Source organism: Prinia subflava, chromosome 10, assembly GCF_021018805.1.
Source record: "Prinia subflava isolate CZ2003 ecotype Zambia chromosome 10, Cam_Psub_1.2, whole genome shotgun sequence".
Taxonomy (NCBI): Eukaryota; Metazoa; Chordata; class Aves; order Passeriformes; family Cisticolidae; genus Prinia; species Prinia subflava.
The window spans coordinates 16,214,648-16,229,958 of record NC_086256.1 but is presented as its reverse complement, the minus strand read 5'-3'; the positions used below and the strand labels follow the sequence as shown (position 1 = coordinate 16,229,958).

The window sequence follows — 15,311 nt, the reverse complement described above, 5'->3', positions numbered from 1 at the left end:
TCATCAAGCCACATGTGAAAGTCATGTGCTTGACATTTCAAAAGTCAGAGCAAACTGCTCATTGCGAAGGTGTTTTTTTTTCTTCAGACAAGCTTGTAACTGTCATTGCCTGTATTAGAAATGACAATACTATATCTAAATGAGAATTTGCAGTAGATCCCAATGGAAGTGTTTAAAACCTAACTCCATGACACATCCATTCCCTTTGCATTCCTGCATTTTCCCATGCGCTCCCCCACTCCCATGAAAAGCACATGTATGGCCATTTATGTGCTAGGAAATACATGTTCTGTGGAAAAAAATTTACCAGTGTTGTTCAGATTTTTGCTAAGTGCAGAAACTTTAGATTATTATTTCTACAGCAAAAAGAAACAGGTCATAGAAAAAAGATGAAAAGGGTAACTAACAAGTGCCTCTATCCTACAAAGGTATAGAAAATTATGATAATTCTAAAGGCTGGAAGCACTTGTTTTTAAATTAGTTTTTAAATTATTTTAAATTTTAAATTTTTGTAGACATCAATGATTCTCACTGCTTCTGAATTGCTCTGAGCAAATCACAATAAAATACATGTAAGAACTGGATAACTGAAGAGATTTGATAATAAGCTACACAGCTTATCATTAGCTGATTACATATTCTCTGTAGAGAGGCCAGTGATAGAAATAGCATGGAAAATTAATTTTCCCCTCAGCTGAGAAGGCATTTTCTTGGCACTTGGGATATGCCAGTGGAGTGTTTGGACAATCTGACAGTGCCCTTACCCATGTTTGTACTTTTCAGTGCTCCTTGGTTTCAGTCCAGCCCTCCTGGCTGATCTTACATTCAGTTATTCTGTTGCTGTTGCATGCACGTGATAACTTTCCAGATTATGTGTGCATGCACCACCCCACACACCCCTCTATGTGCTCACCTGTTTCCTCCTACTGTTACACCTGTTTCCTATCATCTGCCAAAAGCCATCTGCAAGAGATACATCTTATAACAAGACACAATAACACAGTTTAAGAATAAAATGCTTTCTTGGATTTTGTAGGCACATGTGTTTCAGGGCCTAACGGTCTAAAGGATATTGCTGGAAGTATGGTGCTGCCATCTGGGTTTTAGAAGCTAGAAGCATAGTCTTATTTAAGAACACTTTAAATAAATAAATATATTTATTTTCAGTACTTTTGGGCTGTTACATTGCATAGAAATTAATTAAATTATTTTTTTCCAGTTGCTAAAGATACAAAACCAATATTGAAGCACAGTCCTATGAAATCCTTTTAAAACTGTTGCACTGGTCACACTCAGATATGCCAGAATATAAATGAAATCCCTGAGTTGCTGGGCAATCCAGAATCAATCTGCAGCTAACCAAACAGGTCCCTGGGTCTGAAGCCAGAATTTCTAGCTCTTCTGCTTGAGGTGGCATTCTTGGAGAAAGATAAGAGAGGCCAATTAAGAAAAAGGAGGGGAAATTCTTCATATTTTAAACATTTGTTTACTTGTCTCTTTCTGTTACAGGGTGATATATTCATCACTAGGATGATGATATTTGGTATTCTTGCCTAGAATAATAGCTTTGATCTTAGAACAATACCTTTGATCTTTTATTTCTTATATATAATAATAAATTTTTAAAACCCCTCCCCCCCCCAAAAAACCCCTACAGAACTTCCAAGACAGAATACCATGTAGGAGTCAGGAAAATGGGTGAATTAACACATATTCATGCAATTTGGACAAAGCAAAGTATGTATTATGCTATAAAACTCACTGTTCTTTAGTGAGTGTTTGCTTTTGTGTATGTGTGTGTGTGAGTTAGTGTGCTGTTATCTCATATTTAGGATTAGTGAGGGGTCAGATGGATGCAATCACCTTAATACAATCTTTGTTCCTTCACAATCTGAACTTTGTGTTCCACATAAAGGTAACCAGAGTTACTGTGGGTCATGCCTGATGACATCTGATTTGGGAAAGGTTGCAGTGTATTTGCCAGCAAAATGTACAGTGCATGAACTATATTCTAGATAGAGCGCCTTGAGGAATATTTAATATATGAATAGATTTTTTCTGCAGAATGAGATTACTGAATTTGGTCTGCTTTTCCTGAAATTCATGGTTTGTAAGAATTACAGTTAATGTCTTTCTGTCAGATCAGAACCTGCATAGTTTGTAGGCTGCATGTGGAACTCTATCTGATTAATGTTTTGTGCATTTTCTTTGTTTTAAATTAGATCCATCCCTTCCAAAGCCAAACGTGAGACAGCCACGTAAGTAACTCTTAAAATAATCTCTTTCAACCTCTAAACTTTTGTCTACAAAGCATTAGATAAATTAAGAAAACTCTCTTTAAGCTTTCTGAATGTGTGCATGTTTAATTCAGAGACAGAAGTGACTGTACTGTTGATTGAGAGGTTCTCATCAGTGTTCAGAGGAGGACTGTGACCTTTTGTGTACATGAAAATCAGGTTTGGGGAAACACCACCAAGAGTCTCAGCCTTGGCAAGGTCACATGCTGGGGGATGTGTGTGTGTCACTCTCTGCTGAGGCCACTGCTTCCAATGCCAGTGTTGGAGCAGCAGTGCCATCCCTCAGAGCTTCTGTGCCTTACCTGTATCCCATTTCAGCCTCACTCCTGTCCTGCACCACAGCCCACAGCACTTACAGGCCATGCTAGGAGGAGGTCCCTGCCTTGATATGGATTCATTTCTTTGGTTTTGATGTTATCTTGGTGTAGTGAATTAATCAGGGTCAATTAGTGACCCAGAAAAGGAGAGAAGCAGCACTGGAAGAAGATAAACAGGAAGGTACAGATGATGTGCAGCCAAAAGCAAGCATGAATGGAGAAAAGGGAGATTTAAAAAGGAATTGAAGGTTTTTCTTCCGTTCCTGTCCCTGTGTCTTCAAGACTAAATTTGTTCAAAATAGCAAAGGCAGTGAGCAGTTAAGCTTTGCCACTTCTCCATGCAGCTTTCTTCTGTCCACTGTGTTTCCTCCTAAGATGAGAGGACACTGACTGGTGCCTGCTGGAAAAAACAGTTGAGTTTTGTCTTTTGTGTGTGCATTTGAATGACTAGAAGGAAGGAGCCTCCAAGCCAAAGGAACCAGAAACTGTCTCATAGAAAAAATGAAAGAAAAACCTTCCAAAACACTTTCTGTTAGGTGTTGTATATGTAAACTATCTCACAAGCACCCAGAAATGGGTCCTGAAGGCCCTTGCCAGTAAGAGCTGCTGGAGGAGACTTTTGTCAAAAGAGGATGAGGGATGTTCTTAGAGACATCTGCTGAATGCAGGATGTGTAAAGTGAGGGTGTTGGTTGTGTTCTGAGAACTGAAAATTCCACTGAAGGATACTACTAAGGTCCAGTCAGCTCATTTCCTGGCCAGCATAGTCAGTAAAATGTTATTCACTGGCCTAAGTGATTTTCTGCACCGGGAGATACTAAAAAATACTAAAACTAGAAATCAGTTTTTTTAGGAGAGATTTCCCCAAAAGGTTGCCAAATGATTATTGATATATTAGTATTTCTAATAACCAAAAAGAAGAACACAGAGGCAAAAAAAAATTCTGTTTGGATGATTAGCACTGAGGAGCAATACATCCAGGAACCAAATGCTGTTACCCTTGAAATGGTCCTACAAAAGGGCCTCTCCCCTAGAAAGTGATTTACGTGTGTATGTGCTTCTATTTTTGTGATCTGGAATTAATTTCAGTTATTGAAAGCGTTGCCAAATGTGAAAAACAATTGTTTCTATTTATGTTTTCGCTGACTTTTTGCTGGCATCTCTTTCCTCTTAACAGCAGTTCCGTTCTCCACCTAGATTTCAGACTGAACTTGAGGAGATGTAGGGGAAAGTTTGCTTGAATGTTAGGCCATTTAAATGAAAAGCATTTTTACCAAACATTTCAGCCTTTTTAAAACACACTTCAAAGATAAATGAATACTTAATTGAAAGCATGTTATTAACAGCCAACTGAAAATGCTTAATTTTTGCAACATTTTCCAGATTTGGGTGTGCTGAGCTGGAGTTTTACTTAGTGATGTGGAACAGTTGGTTGGACTGAAGCCCCTCTGAAAGCATCGCTTTCATTTCCTTGATGCAAATCTGCCAGTCCGTTTCTCAAAGCAGTGCTTAGTTAACCATGAAATTTTAGGAACTCTTCCATGAAAGAGTACGGGTGAATTTCTGTAAAATGGAATCTGCCTCTGTGAATAAGAAGTGCCTGTGTTGTGTGTGTTTCCCTGAGCAGCTGTGCTGTACGGGCTGGACACGCTGACCGTGGTGGGCATCGCCTTCGCGGCGTTCGTGATCGGAGCCCTGCTGACCGGAGCGCTCTGGTTCATCTACTCGCGCACAGGTACGGCCGCGTCCTCTGAACACTGCACGGGCTGGGGAGGGCAAGGGAGACACCGCTGCCTAGCCTGGGCTCTTTTACCTTCTGGCTCTCTCTTCTTACTCAGGAGTTTTCCAGCAGCTCCTCCCTCTATTGCGTATCAGCCGAGTGATACCCGCCCTTCCCTAAAGGGAGATATTATGGTTTACAGTTTGCTTAAATAATTTTAAACACAAGTCTTGAAAACTCACCTGGGACATGAGTAAAACTGAGTATTTCTGGCATGTATATTATCATTAGTAACATCTCTGTACTTCAAATTTAGTTAATATTTCAGTAAACGGATCCTTTCTGGTTCCCATACTACTTTTAAAATTGGTTTTTTGCAGTTACTACATTAGGCTGATGTGTACAAGAAGTGGGCCAAATGGTTAAGCGAATGCTTTGTCTAAACAGACATATTCTGAGTATAACTAAACTTGAAAATTTTGGGGGGTCTTGATTACAAAGAATTTTTGCCACAATTATTTATTCCTTCATTCTACTACTATCTTCAGTTGATAGAAGTCACATGTAATTTTAATTGTGTGCAACCAAGTACTTATGAATGTGTCTGAATTGGTGCAGCCTCTATGTACAGATAACTTTCCAGTGTCTCCTTGGAATTTTTTTCAATACTAAACTAAATTAGCAAAAATTGAATAATGTACTGAAAGAAGAGGACATTTGGGGCATTTTCTGTTGCATGCCCCAGACAAGGACTGGACACTGATGGAGCGTTGATTTCCAGCATGTCACCTTGGCTGCTTGTGGATTATGGGGTATCTCAGGTTCCTTAGAGTATTCTGGGCTCCCAGCTACTTCCACTTTGATCTCACAAGACCAAACCAAGATCTGGGAAGTGGGAAAAATGTGAGGTCAATAGCTCCAAGCCTGTGCAGCTCTGGAGCACTGAAATTTGCCTGTAGCCTACTGCAGTTTTTTTTTTTTTTTCTGGCACCTAAAGCCTCATGAAAGCTACTTAGGAATGAGACTCCATCCCTGTTGGGTCAGAGCTTCTGTAAATATTATGACCTAGGAGCTTATGCTAATTTGGAAATAAAAACTATGGCGTTTTTTCCAGTTGGCAGTGCAACAAATTTGTATAAGCAGTTTAATACTTCTCAGTGCATCAGCTGTTTATGAAACTTGTTTGGAATTGAAGCAAACATGGAAAATTTAAAGGTTGTGATAATATGTATAAATTGTATAAATCTGTCTCATATAAGTACTGAAACATTGTGAAAGAAAAGTAAGTGCTATTTCAGTGAGTAAATGGGAAGTTAAGTAATTCCCATATCAGTAACTTTTATTAACAAAAAAAAATTAACTAATTGTTCAATTAATACCTTTGGTCCTGCATTTGTAGAAGTTCAACCTATCCACATACAGAACCATCTATAGACACATGTTGTGTGTCAGTACTCAAGGAACACTGGGAAGCCAACATGATAAATCCTTCAGCAACAGTAGAATTAGGACTAATCCCATTAAAAGAATATTAGCAAGGTACATCAGACATGGTGGCCACATCCACGTAGTGCAGAGGGCAGCTGCTCTGGGTTTCATCTTTAAGAGATGAAAATAAGTAGAGAAAAAGGCCAGAAAAAAAGTAGTAAATTAATATGAGAAAGACACTGTAACTCACCAGATTAGAGAAATGATAAAAATTATCTAGGAAATTTTCTGGTTTGGATTGTCAAAGGACTGTGAAAGTGCACCTATGTTCCTGTGCATGTAATTTTGCTGTCTTGTATCTACAAGGCATAACTTGCAGCAGAGTGCAGCGAAGGCTCTGGCAGGCACAGTCTCTTAGAGGACAACTGCTGTGGCAGACAAGATAATCCAGCTGCAGTGGAAACATTTCAGAGCTTGCTGCGGGCTTTTATTAACTTGAGGAGGGGAAGAAAAAATAATCAAAATTTCATCTACAGAGTGGCTGTCTTTTGCCATTAGAAAATTTATGCATTGCTGAATCGTGTTCTGAAATCCCATCTTTTATTGTAAGTAGTACTGGGTTTCCAACACATGATTTAGATGAAAGGTTGGAAAATATGAGTTCATTCTAAAACTCTGCTTTGCTGATACTCAGAGCACAGATAAAAGCTACTGCTAGTAGAGAATGGCAGCTTGGGATGTGTGAAGTAAGTTATTTTTGTTGCTGTAGTGCTATGTGCAATGCAGCAAAAGGCCACCTTTTTGCCAGTAGTAAGATTTGCTGATACACTTTTATCAGTATGTCTCTGCTGCTAACAAAGAGAGTGTTACATGAATGAGCTCTTTTATTTGTCTGATAGGCCATTAGCATTAAAACCTCAAGCAAGTGATAGCAGAAAGGAACTACAAAATACATAGAATTTCATCTCCAGATATTGAGCAAGGATTGTTGTGTTGTCATGTAGGGCTTTTGCTGATTTCAGTCATGGAAAATTTCTGCCAAAGCATCACAGCTGTGCTTTAGAAAATTCTAGATTTTCTGAAGCAATTCAACATGGAGTAGAGATGTCCTATGATACACAGGTAGTAAGAGAAGAGAGAGGGAAAGCTAATATCAGAACAACAGAGGAGGAATTTTAGCTGATTTATTTGCAAAAAGACCCTACTTTTGATCCATTCTCTGGTCAGTTAAAGAGTGTGAAAGGTGTTGGTGCTGCCTGGAGAGGACCCAAGAACTAAGGGAAATACCAGATTTAATTTGTCACAATTAGCCTCATTTATCTAGGGGTCCTGTAAAAAAGCAAAAAATTTGCAGTGTGCATGAATGCAAAAACGCTTCATAATTTAACCATATAAATATGTATCAATGTACTACATGTCTTAGTAGGGATCACTGAGTGTGTTTAGGAGAGACAGGCACAAGCTTGATTAGTTAATGAGACCGTTAAACCTTGTAAAGTGTGTTAAAGAAAACATCCGTCCCTGCGTTCTCTTAGGAAGCGCGCTTCCCTTCTCCAGGCGGTGTTGCAAGTTAAGAGGATAAAGTGTTCCAAAATCTGAGACGTTAAAAGTGAACCTCCTCCCCCACTTCTCCCTTTTTTATGGGATCTGATTTAAAGTAAACTGACATAGCAACCAATTTTATTTGGCAAATGGAGATAGAAAAGCAAACATTCAGACTTCCTGGACAGGGAGTACAACTGGCAGCTTTCCTAAGTGTGAATAATAAAGTGCATGTTGTCGCGTTCAGATGGGTAAAAGCTTGTTTACTGTCAATAGATGAGATGTGTCCATTCTGAGCAGTTTTGGTTTGGTAACATGAGCTACATGAAGCTGTTTACATGAAAAAGACAGATGGAGAAATCCTCTTCAGTGATCGTTTACATTTCTTTACATCCTCTTCTTGAATACTCTTTTTTAAAAAAGCTTTTCTACGGTTTAGTTAGGTGTTGAGGAAATAAAATACAGGAAAAGTCAGCCAGTCCAGATGTAGTTGCTAGGCTGTGTGTTCATAACATCACTGTGACTTGGATTTTCTTTTTTCTTGAGACCGTTGAGAAATTGTTATTGTTCGAGAAGTGATTGTGGTGCATCAGAGCTGCTGATGTGCTCTGGAAATGAGGTGCTGCAGAGGCCATTACAGTGGAAGGAAGGGGTCTTCCAACCCAAACAGAAGGGAGGGTGCCTCCTAGGACGCTTTCCAGGGGAGCCAGGAGGGGAGTGTGAGCCATTGGGCTTGCTGGGGAGCACAGCACTGTGCTTTCACTTTGCCATAAAATGAAAAAACCCACGTGTTTGGTTTATAAATGAATTTATGTTTAAATGCATACGGATTGCATTGATGTGCTGAGGCTGACCAAAGCTGTGTGCAGTAACCATGTGGTTTGTGAAATGGGTGACAGCGGAGCTGCAGGGAGAGGCGGGGGCCCCGCCGGGGGAGCCCAGCGGCCGCCCTTCCCCTGCCCCGAGCGGCTTCTGCGGCGGGGCTGGGGTCTGCAGCCCCCTCGCTGCTTCTGATGTTTGTGTTCACTTGTTTAGCTTTAATGAAAGGGAGTTTGCTTATTGCTGCTTTTATAAATATATGCTGTAGTACAAAAGGAAGGAAGACATGTAGACAAACAACGGGAGAAGAAGGGAGCAAGTCAGGAGGGGAAGAAACATCCAAACAAGGCTTTTGAAAGCCTGTACAGCACGATGACACATACTTTGATTTGATACTGTTTATTCTGGGGGGTTACAAAGCCATTTCCAAAGCAAGGTAAAGCTGGAACTTGATTTATTTGCAGATGAGTGGGGATAGATTCTGACCTGCTGCCTATGAGCAGAAATGCACGGCTCATGGATGAGTTACAGTATTTATTTCTTACACTGGGAAAAACACACTGCTCACAAGAGTAAAATGCTGGACTGAATGCTGAATTTAAAAACAAGATCCTCAGCCTCTTTTTAAAAGTTTGTTTGGCCTCCTGGGCAGTGTGATTTAATAGTTTAGTTTGTTGTTTTTTCTGTCCTGTCCTGTCCCTTCTTTCCTCCCCAATTCCTAAACCAGTGGGGTGTAAGGCAAGAGCTGTGTGTTGTGGGGCCTTAAGTGCACTTCAGCTGTGGCTGTGGCTTGAGCTAGCAGCAGATCTGCTGGTCTGCATTACACAGAGCACTTGCAACCTCTGCTGTGAGAAATTGTCAGACCTCCCTTATTTGTTTGCAGCAGAGCTCTGGGTACTGAGCAGCCTGCAGAAGGATATTTTGGCCTGAGACACAAAGCGTTAAAGGCGCATTTCCTCTGCAGCCGCATTCCGAGAAGCTCGGGCTCTGGCAGCTGGGCAGCAGCGCACAGGGCATGGGGATGTGCCAGAGCAGCTCCTGTGGGAGGAAGCTGGCTCGTCCTTGCACTGTAACCCTCTGTGTGCAGGCTGTGCCTCCAGCCTTCAGCCTGTTGCTGAAGCATTCACTGGGGAGTGAGATCTCTACCAAATCCTAAGAAAAATTGGAGTGTGCAGAACTGACCCGTGGCATCAGGTTTTGGATAACAGGATCATGTGGAGCAGGAGAGCTGTGTCACCATAAGCTCATGAGGCCATAGATGTACTAGCCTCTGATTATTCCTAACTGCTCTGCCCATGATCCCACGAATCATTTCCGTCCTGCTCCTTCTCTGGGAAAGCAGCCGTGCTGGTGTGGCTGCCACGGCAGGTCTGCAGCTTGGGCAGCAGCAGTGTGACTGTTACTGCACTGAGATCACAGGTTCACATCCTGGAGATGAGCTCAAGGGAGGGGGCAGCTACAGTGCACATTATATAAACTTAAGTCTTGCCATCTGTTTTGAAGAGACTGTTTTGTAATATCACTAAGGTTACAGACTTGAGCACTGTAACTTTAAAAATGCCACAGTTATGGTTTCCTATGTGGCCTTATTATGATCTTTTAGGCATTAAATGGCATAATTACTACTTTCATGTTTAGTTGTCAGCTGGATTTATCCCTTCAATCCCCGCCACAGGTGCAGAACGGTGTGAGGAGACCCCAAGTGCTTGATTTGGCAATCTAAATAGTGAAGGGGTTTTAATTTATTGTCAGTAAACAGCTCACAAGAAATGGTGAGACATGTTCTCACTACAGATTGTAAGTGCTTCACATACTCTGGTAGCTGTAGGAAACCTTCCTGCATGTTGTATTAGGAGTAAATCAAGTCAAGCTTTTGGGATAGACTGTTGTTTTCCTACATGAAGAAAACTGGCTGTGTCTCAGGATATGTGGTATCCAGCTGATTGAAGAACATTGTCTTGAGCTACATTTTTAGTAAATATGGCATTAAAAGTAATGCCTACATTTCCTGGCCTTTTTCCTGGAAACAGCAAAGCTATAAAGTGTCTGAGTTGTGAAATAGGACCCCTTTTGAGTGACAGCTGACAACAGAAGATAGACAATGTTGATCTTGGCAGTTTCCATCAGCTGCTTATAAAATGCTCAAGGAAACAGTGCTGTTATTTTCCCCAAGTGCACAGCAATGCTTAGGTGCCGAAGTCTAGTAACATTTTCAGTGATACTCCAATTAACTGCATGGGAAAACAGACAGCCAGAAGAGGAAGACTGGGAAGAAATGGATTGTTGTTTTCTATGACAACATTTTCAATTTCCCTTCTCCTGACCCCACTTTTTCTCTTGCCTGTCCCTCAGGGGAAACAGCGGGAAGACAGCAGGTCCCTACGTCGCCGCCAGCCTCCGAGAACAGCAGCGCAGCACACAGCATTGGCAGCACCCAGAGCACCCCCTGCTCCAGCAGCAGTGCCACCTAACCCGGGGACAGGGCCGTGGGGGGACATCGCACAGCAGCTTTGTGACGTTAAAAGGATTGGTTTGGTTGCTTCTGAAAAAAAATCGGAGGGATTTTTCTACAGGAAAAAAAAAAAAAGACTGATTTTCTTTTGGGGAAGCCACTGTGTGTGTGAGTGTGTGTATGAGCACACAATGCATGAGTGAACACAGCCTGTTGGATCTTGTTAGCATGTTATGCTACATGTGACAAAGCTACTAATTGTACAGTACTGCAACCTGTTCTAGGGGTCTGTGGGGCCTCAATGTGAAATCTATGCCAGTTTGGAAAAATGCTGCTTTGTCTATATGATATTTTCCTTTCCCTGAACCTTCTCATTGACACAAGGTATTCATTAAGGGAATTCAGTCATAGAATCACAGAATGGTTTGGGTTGGAAGGGACCTTAAAGATCATCTAGTTCCAACCCTCTGCCATGGGCAGGGACACCTTCCACTAGACCAGGTTGCTCAAGCCCCATCCAATGTGCCTTTGAATACTTGTAGAGTTGGGATATCCACAACTTCTCTGGGCAACCTGTTCAGTGCCAGCCACCCTCACAGTAAAGAGTTTTTTCCTAATGTCTAATCTAAACCTGCCCTATTTGAGTTTAAAGCCATTACGTCTTGTCCTATCACTACATAAGATAAGCAGAACAAAGATGATCTTAGGTCAAAGGATTTCTGTTTGAGCAAGAAAGCATCAATGTCAGATCTCCTTGGTAGATAGTATTTTATTATTCAGCTACATTTAACCTCTTTTGAATAATCTTTGTTTTGTTCAGCTTACAGCTACAGCATCTCATTTGCTTTCCTGTTGTGTTTGCAGCTTCAGGTTTGTTCCAGGTATTTTTATTATAATACTCATTGATTTGGTAATTGGAAAAGAACACACTCTAACATTCCTTCTTGTTTTGTGAGCCAAAGCTCTTTTATTAGAGATTTTTTGATCTGCTATACCAAATACAGGCACACACAAACATAAAGACCACGAATGGTCTTGTGCACTAACATAGATGGGTGTGTACCTTTAATGGCAATGTCTTTATGCAGATAGATATATATCAAGGTATACACAGCCTAACCACTTTACCAATTGGAAGTTAGCACGGCATTCCTTCCATACATAAACATATCATCCATAAATATATCTGTAAAATTAAAAACTGTCTTTTCAGTTTATAATAGGTAGATAGAGGAGATAAAGAAGTTGTTTTGGTTCTAATCTTTTAACTAGCCTAAATTCTCTTTGAAATAAGAGATGAGTTTGAGGCAGAAGGAATGTACAGTGGTGCCTGTTGTTTGCTATTCTCTGAAAATAGCTGTGCAGTTGTTTGTGTCAAACTGTTGTATGAACGTTGTGATTGGATAGTCCCAAAGTAGTATCAGAATAGGGAAATGGCAGAAGGGTACCAATTGTCACTACTTTTTAATGTCATTGCCTTATCTTGACCGTCAAATTGATGCAAAATGAAAAGTAAAAAAAGACACTTTTATAATGTAATTGTTTGACTGTTACTTGCCACTTTGTAATGTGTTCTACTGATCCTTCTTTGAGGAAGAAAGAGCATTGTTTTCCTCTAAAAATGAGATGAATAACTTCCATTAGTTGTAGTGAAGGTTACTTGTGTTCTGCAAGAGAGGAAGGGACTTCATTATGCTCGAGTGATAGTCTGCTCTGAAGTCTGAGCTGCAGATTTCTTGCTGATTCTACACTTGTGCCTTGCTGATGCCAGGATGGCCCAAGTGCCACATATGCAATAGATTTAAGTGCCCAGGATCAGGCAGAGCGTTACTCACTTTAAATCAAATCTGTTACCAATCCTGCAAGCGTCTGTGCAAAGGGGTAACTGCACATCTTGTCCTCACTATTGGAAGCACGTGCTCCACTCTGTACACCAGGGCTGGTCTCAGTCTGTGCAGGCAGGGAGGCCTCAGGGTTACACGTGCAAAGAGATTTGATGTTCCCAGGCCAGTGCGCAGTCCTGGTGATGTGGACAGGGTGTCATGTGAGGAAGTTACCCCTGTGCAGAAGGGTGTGCAGGACTGGCTCTGCTCCGAGGCCTCGGGAGGATGAATGTGCTACCTGTGTGGTTGAAAAGAAAGCGCTTTGCCTAACCTTCAGCAGAATGTATTGTTAAAGCATATTCTATGTGTAAAGTCTTTAAAGATGTCTTCAAAGAAGACTAGAGTCTTTAACTTCAATCATAGCTATATTTTACTACATTAAATTTCTGTATAAAGATATATTTAAATGTTTTAGATAAATGTAAGTTACTCTATATGAAATGTTTAATTTCAATTACTGTGAAATTTACATATTGTGTAAATTCCTTTCCCTGTTTTAACCCTTTCCTTCCTCAGATATTTTATTAAGTAGTTTCTCATAGGAAGTATTAGATTTGGTTGTTGGGATGAACAGGTTTAAAAATTTTATGTAAAATAATTGTATATTTTTGAGAGAAACATGCTGCATTATCAATCTTTTTATCAAATTTTAATTCTAGAATAATTTACAGATTTATATTTACCATTGGATAAACCAAAAACATATAAAGGTCAAAGATTTGATTTGTTGACTTGTGTGTGAAATACAGTTTAAATTAACTGAACCTGGTATACTCAGCTATTTAATTCAGCAATTTTAATACACCTGAGTTAATTGTCTGTTAGAGTTTACCAAAATGGCACATGATTGCTTAGCAGATAGAAGAGGCATTTCTGCTTCAATAAAGAGAGAACCAAAGCCAAGCATTCCCAGTGAATAACTTTATTACAGAAATGTGTAGTACTTTGCAGCAGCTGTTAAGCTGCCCACAGCCCAGAGCCTGATACACCTCTAGACTGTGCTTTTATAGCAGCCGTTTGTCTCCACTGCCGGTCTCTGTGCGTGGTGTGGCAGCTCCTGAAAGCGAAACCGCTGAGGCATTGATTGCCACCTCTGTCCCATGTGGTGTCACCACGCTGGCCTCACACGGCAGAGCCCTGTGGGGTCTGGAAGGCCAGGGGGACTCTCCTGTCCCATCAGAGGGTGTTAAAGCAGGGCTCTGGGTGGATGGAGTCAGTGATTAATTTCAGCATGATGGAATCAACCGCGAAGGAACTTCTTATGTAAGAATGGGAGGATTGGGCTTAAAATGGACACCTTCTGCCTGTAAAAGCTATTAGTAGCATACTTAAACTCCAAAGTAGACTGCTTGTCCTGTCATGTGTCATCTAATCACTAACTCTAGCCTTTTACAGTATTTGGTTTTGGACATTGTGTTTCAAGAGATCAGATCTTTCTGTGTTGGCTATTTTTGTAGCATTTTCCACATGGAAATGGATTTTGCAAAATGTCCGTAGATGCTGATGATTGTAACCTTCCCCCTGCTCATTCCTAACCATTCGTCTCCTGTATGTTCTTTCTGTTATGTATATCTACCTCATGCTTCACAAGAAGACTGTACTGTTGGTTGTGCTGGCAGCCCTTCGTGTGAGGTGACTGTTGTGCCCTGTTGTTGTTTGTCATTCACCGGGATGTTCATAGGTTACCAGATCTTCGCTGCCATGTCCTGCCAGTTCCGAACACAATATTCTCACATTTGAATAAATAAGTATGTTTCTTTTAGGTGCAAATGCCAGATTTTTTAAATCAAAGAATGGGAGAAATTTACTTGCTGATACCTGTGGCCAGTCTGAACACCCCATTTGTATTTCATATTGCATTCAGTATTTCAGAGCCTTGTGGAAATGCATAATTGTACAGTTTTGATAACCACAGTGTCATGTCATCTTAGTCTCTTGTGCATAATAAAGTGTATATCAATTTATTAATAATTGATGTAATGATTCATTTAAGTTGTACAGAGCCAACAACAACAGATTGAATTTTGTCTCATTGCTCTGTCGTCATGTCCCATAAATTTCAGTGGGGATTGTGTGCAGGATTTGATTTTGTGTATCCACTTCTGTTTTCTCACTTCTTAGTTCTTTTATCCATTGGCTCTGTTCAATTACTCAGTATCATGGCTTCTTGCAGAAGCCAGTAGATACGTGTAGTTAAATGCTGCTGTTTTTTGCTTGAAGTCCAGAGCCCTGATCCTGTGGGCATTTAGTTGCTGCGTGTCAAGACGCGGCCTCAGCCAAATTCTGCACAAAGCCTGGCTTGAGCACAGTGGTGCCCATGGCTCTGCAGCAGCAGGGTGCTGGTGGGTGGTACCTGTGAGACACAGGCACACGGGAGACACGTGAGCAAGACTCTTTTCATCACTGGATCTTTTCATCTTCCTGTGCAGGAGCCAATAGTTTGGCTGTGTATCAGCAGGACAAGAATTTGAGTGTTTACTATGCTGCTTTCTAATTTGTTTCCTGTATTTTTTGTGCAGAATATTCTTTATGGGTGCTTCAGGGGAGCAACCTCAGTATTTTTTCCCTGGGTTATTCAGATGTAGTTATTGACTCACAAAAGAGAGCTCCTTAGTAAGGAAATCTGAAATGTTAAATGATCACTTTAAGAACAAAGCATCCTTCAGTACAGAAAGGGCTATTAATTAGAAGCAGTTCTAAGCTCACGTGTTGCCTATGACACAATTCACAGAGGTGCAATAGATTTATTGCTTCATAACAACCATATTTCAGTGTCTGCATCAAGACAATTTTGTTTTCCAGTGGAAATGAGCTCCAGAGGGTGAACTCTCTCCTGACAGTTGCTGTAGCTGCT

The 15,311-nt window shown here is 40.8% G+C and overlaps 1 protein-coding gene across 2 annotated transcripts in view; it reads left to right on the top strand.

Moving 5' to 3' along the window:
• The window catches only part of TGFBR3 (transforming growth factor beta receptor 3), a 113,470-nt gene extending 99,042 nt beyond the window's left edge, over positions 1-14,428 (top strand). For both annotated transcript variants that reach the window (XM_063407488.1, XM_063407489.1), the window contains exons 15-17: positions 2,223-2,258; positions 4,241-4,348; positions 10,475-14,428. In XM_063407488.1, the coding sequence (XP_063263558.1) occupies positions 2,223-2,258; positions 4,241-4,348; positions 10,475-10,593 (263 nt within the window). In that variant the 3' untranslated portion in view covers positions 10,594-14,428. The remainder of the gene's footprint in view (positions 1-2,222; positions 2,259-4,240; positions 4,349-10,474) is intronic.
• Positions 14,429-15,311: the final 883 nt, after the last annotated feature.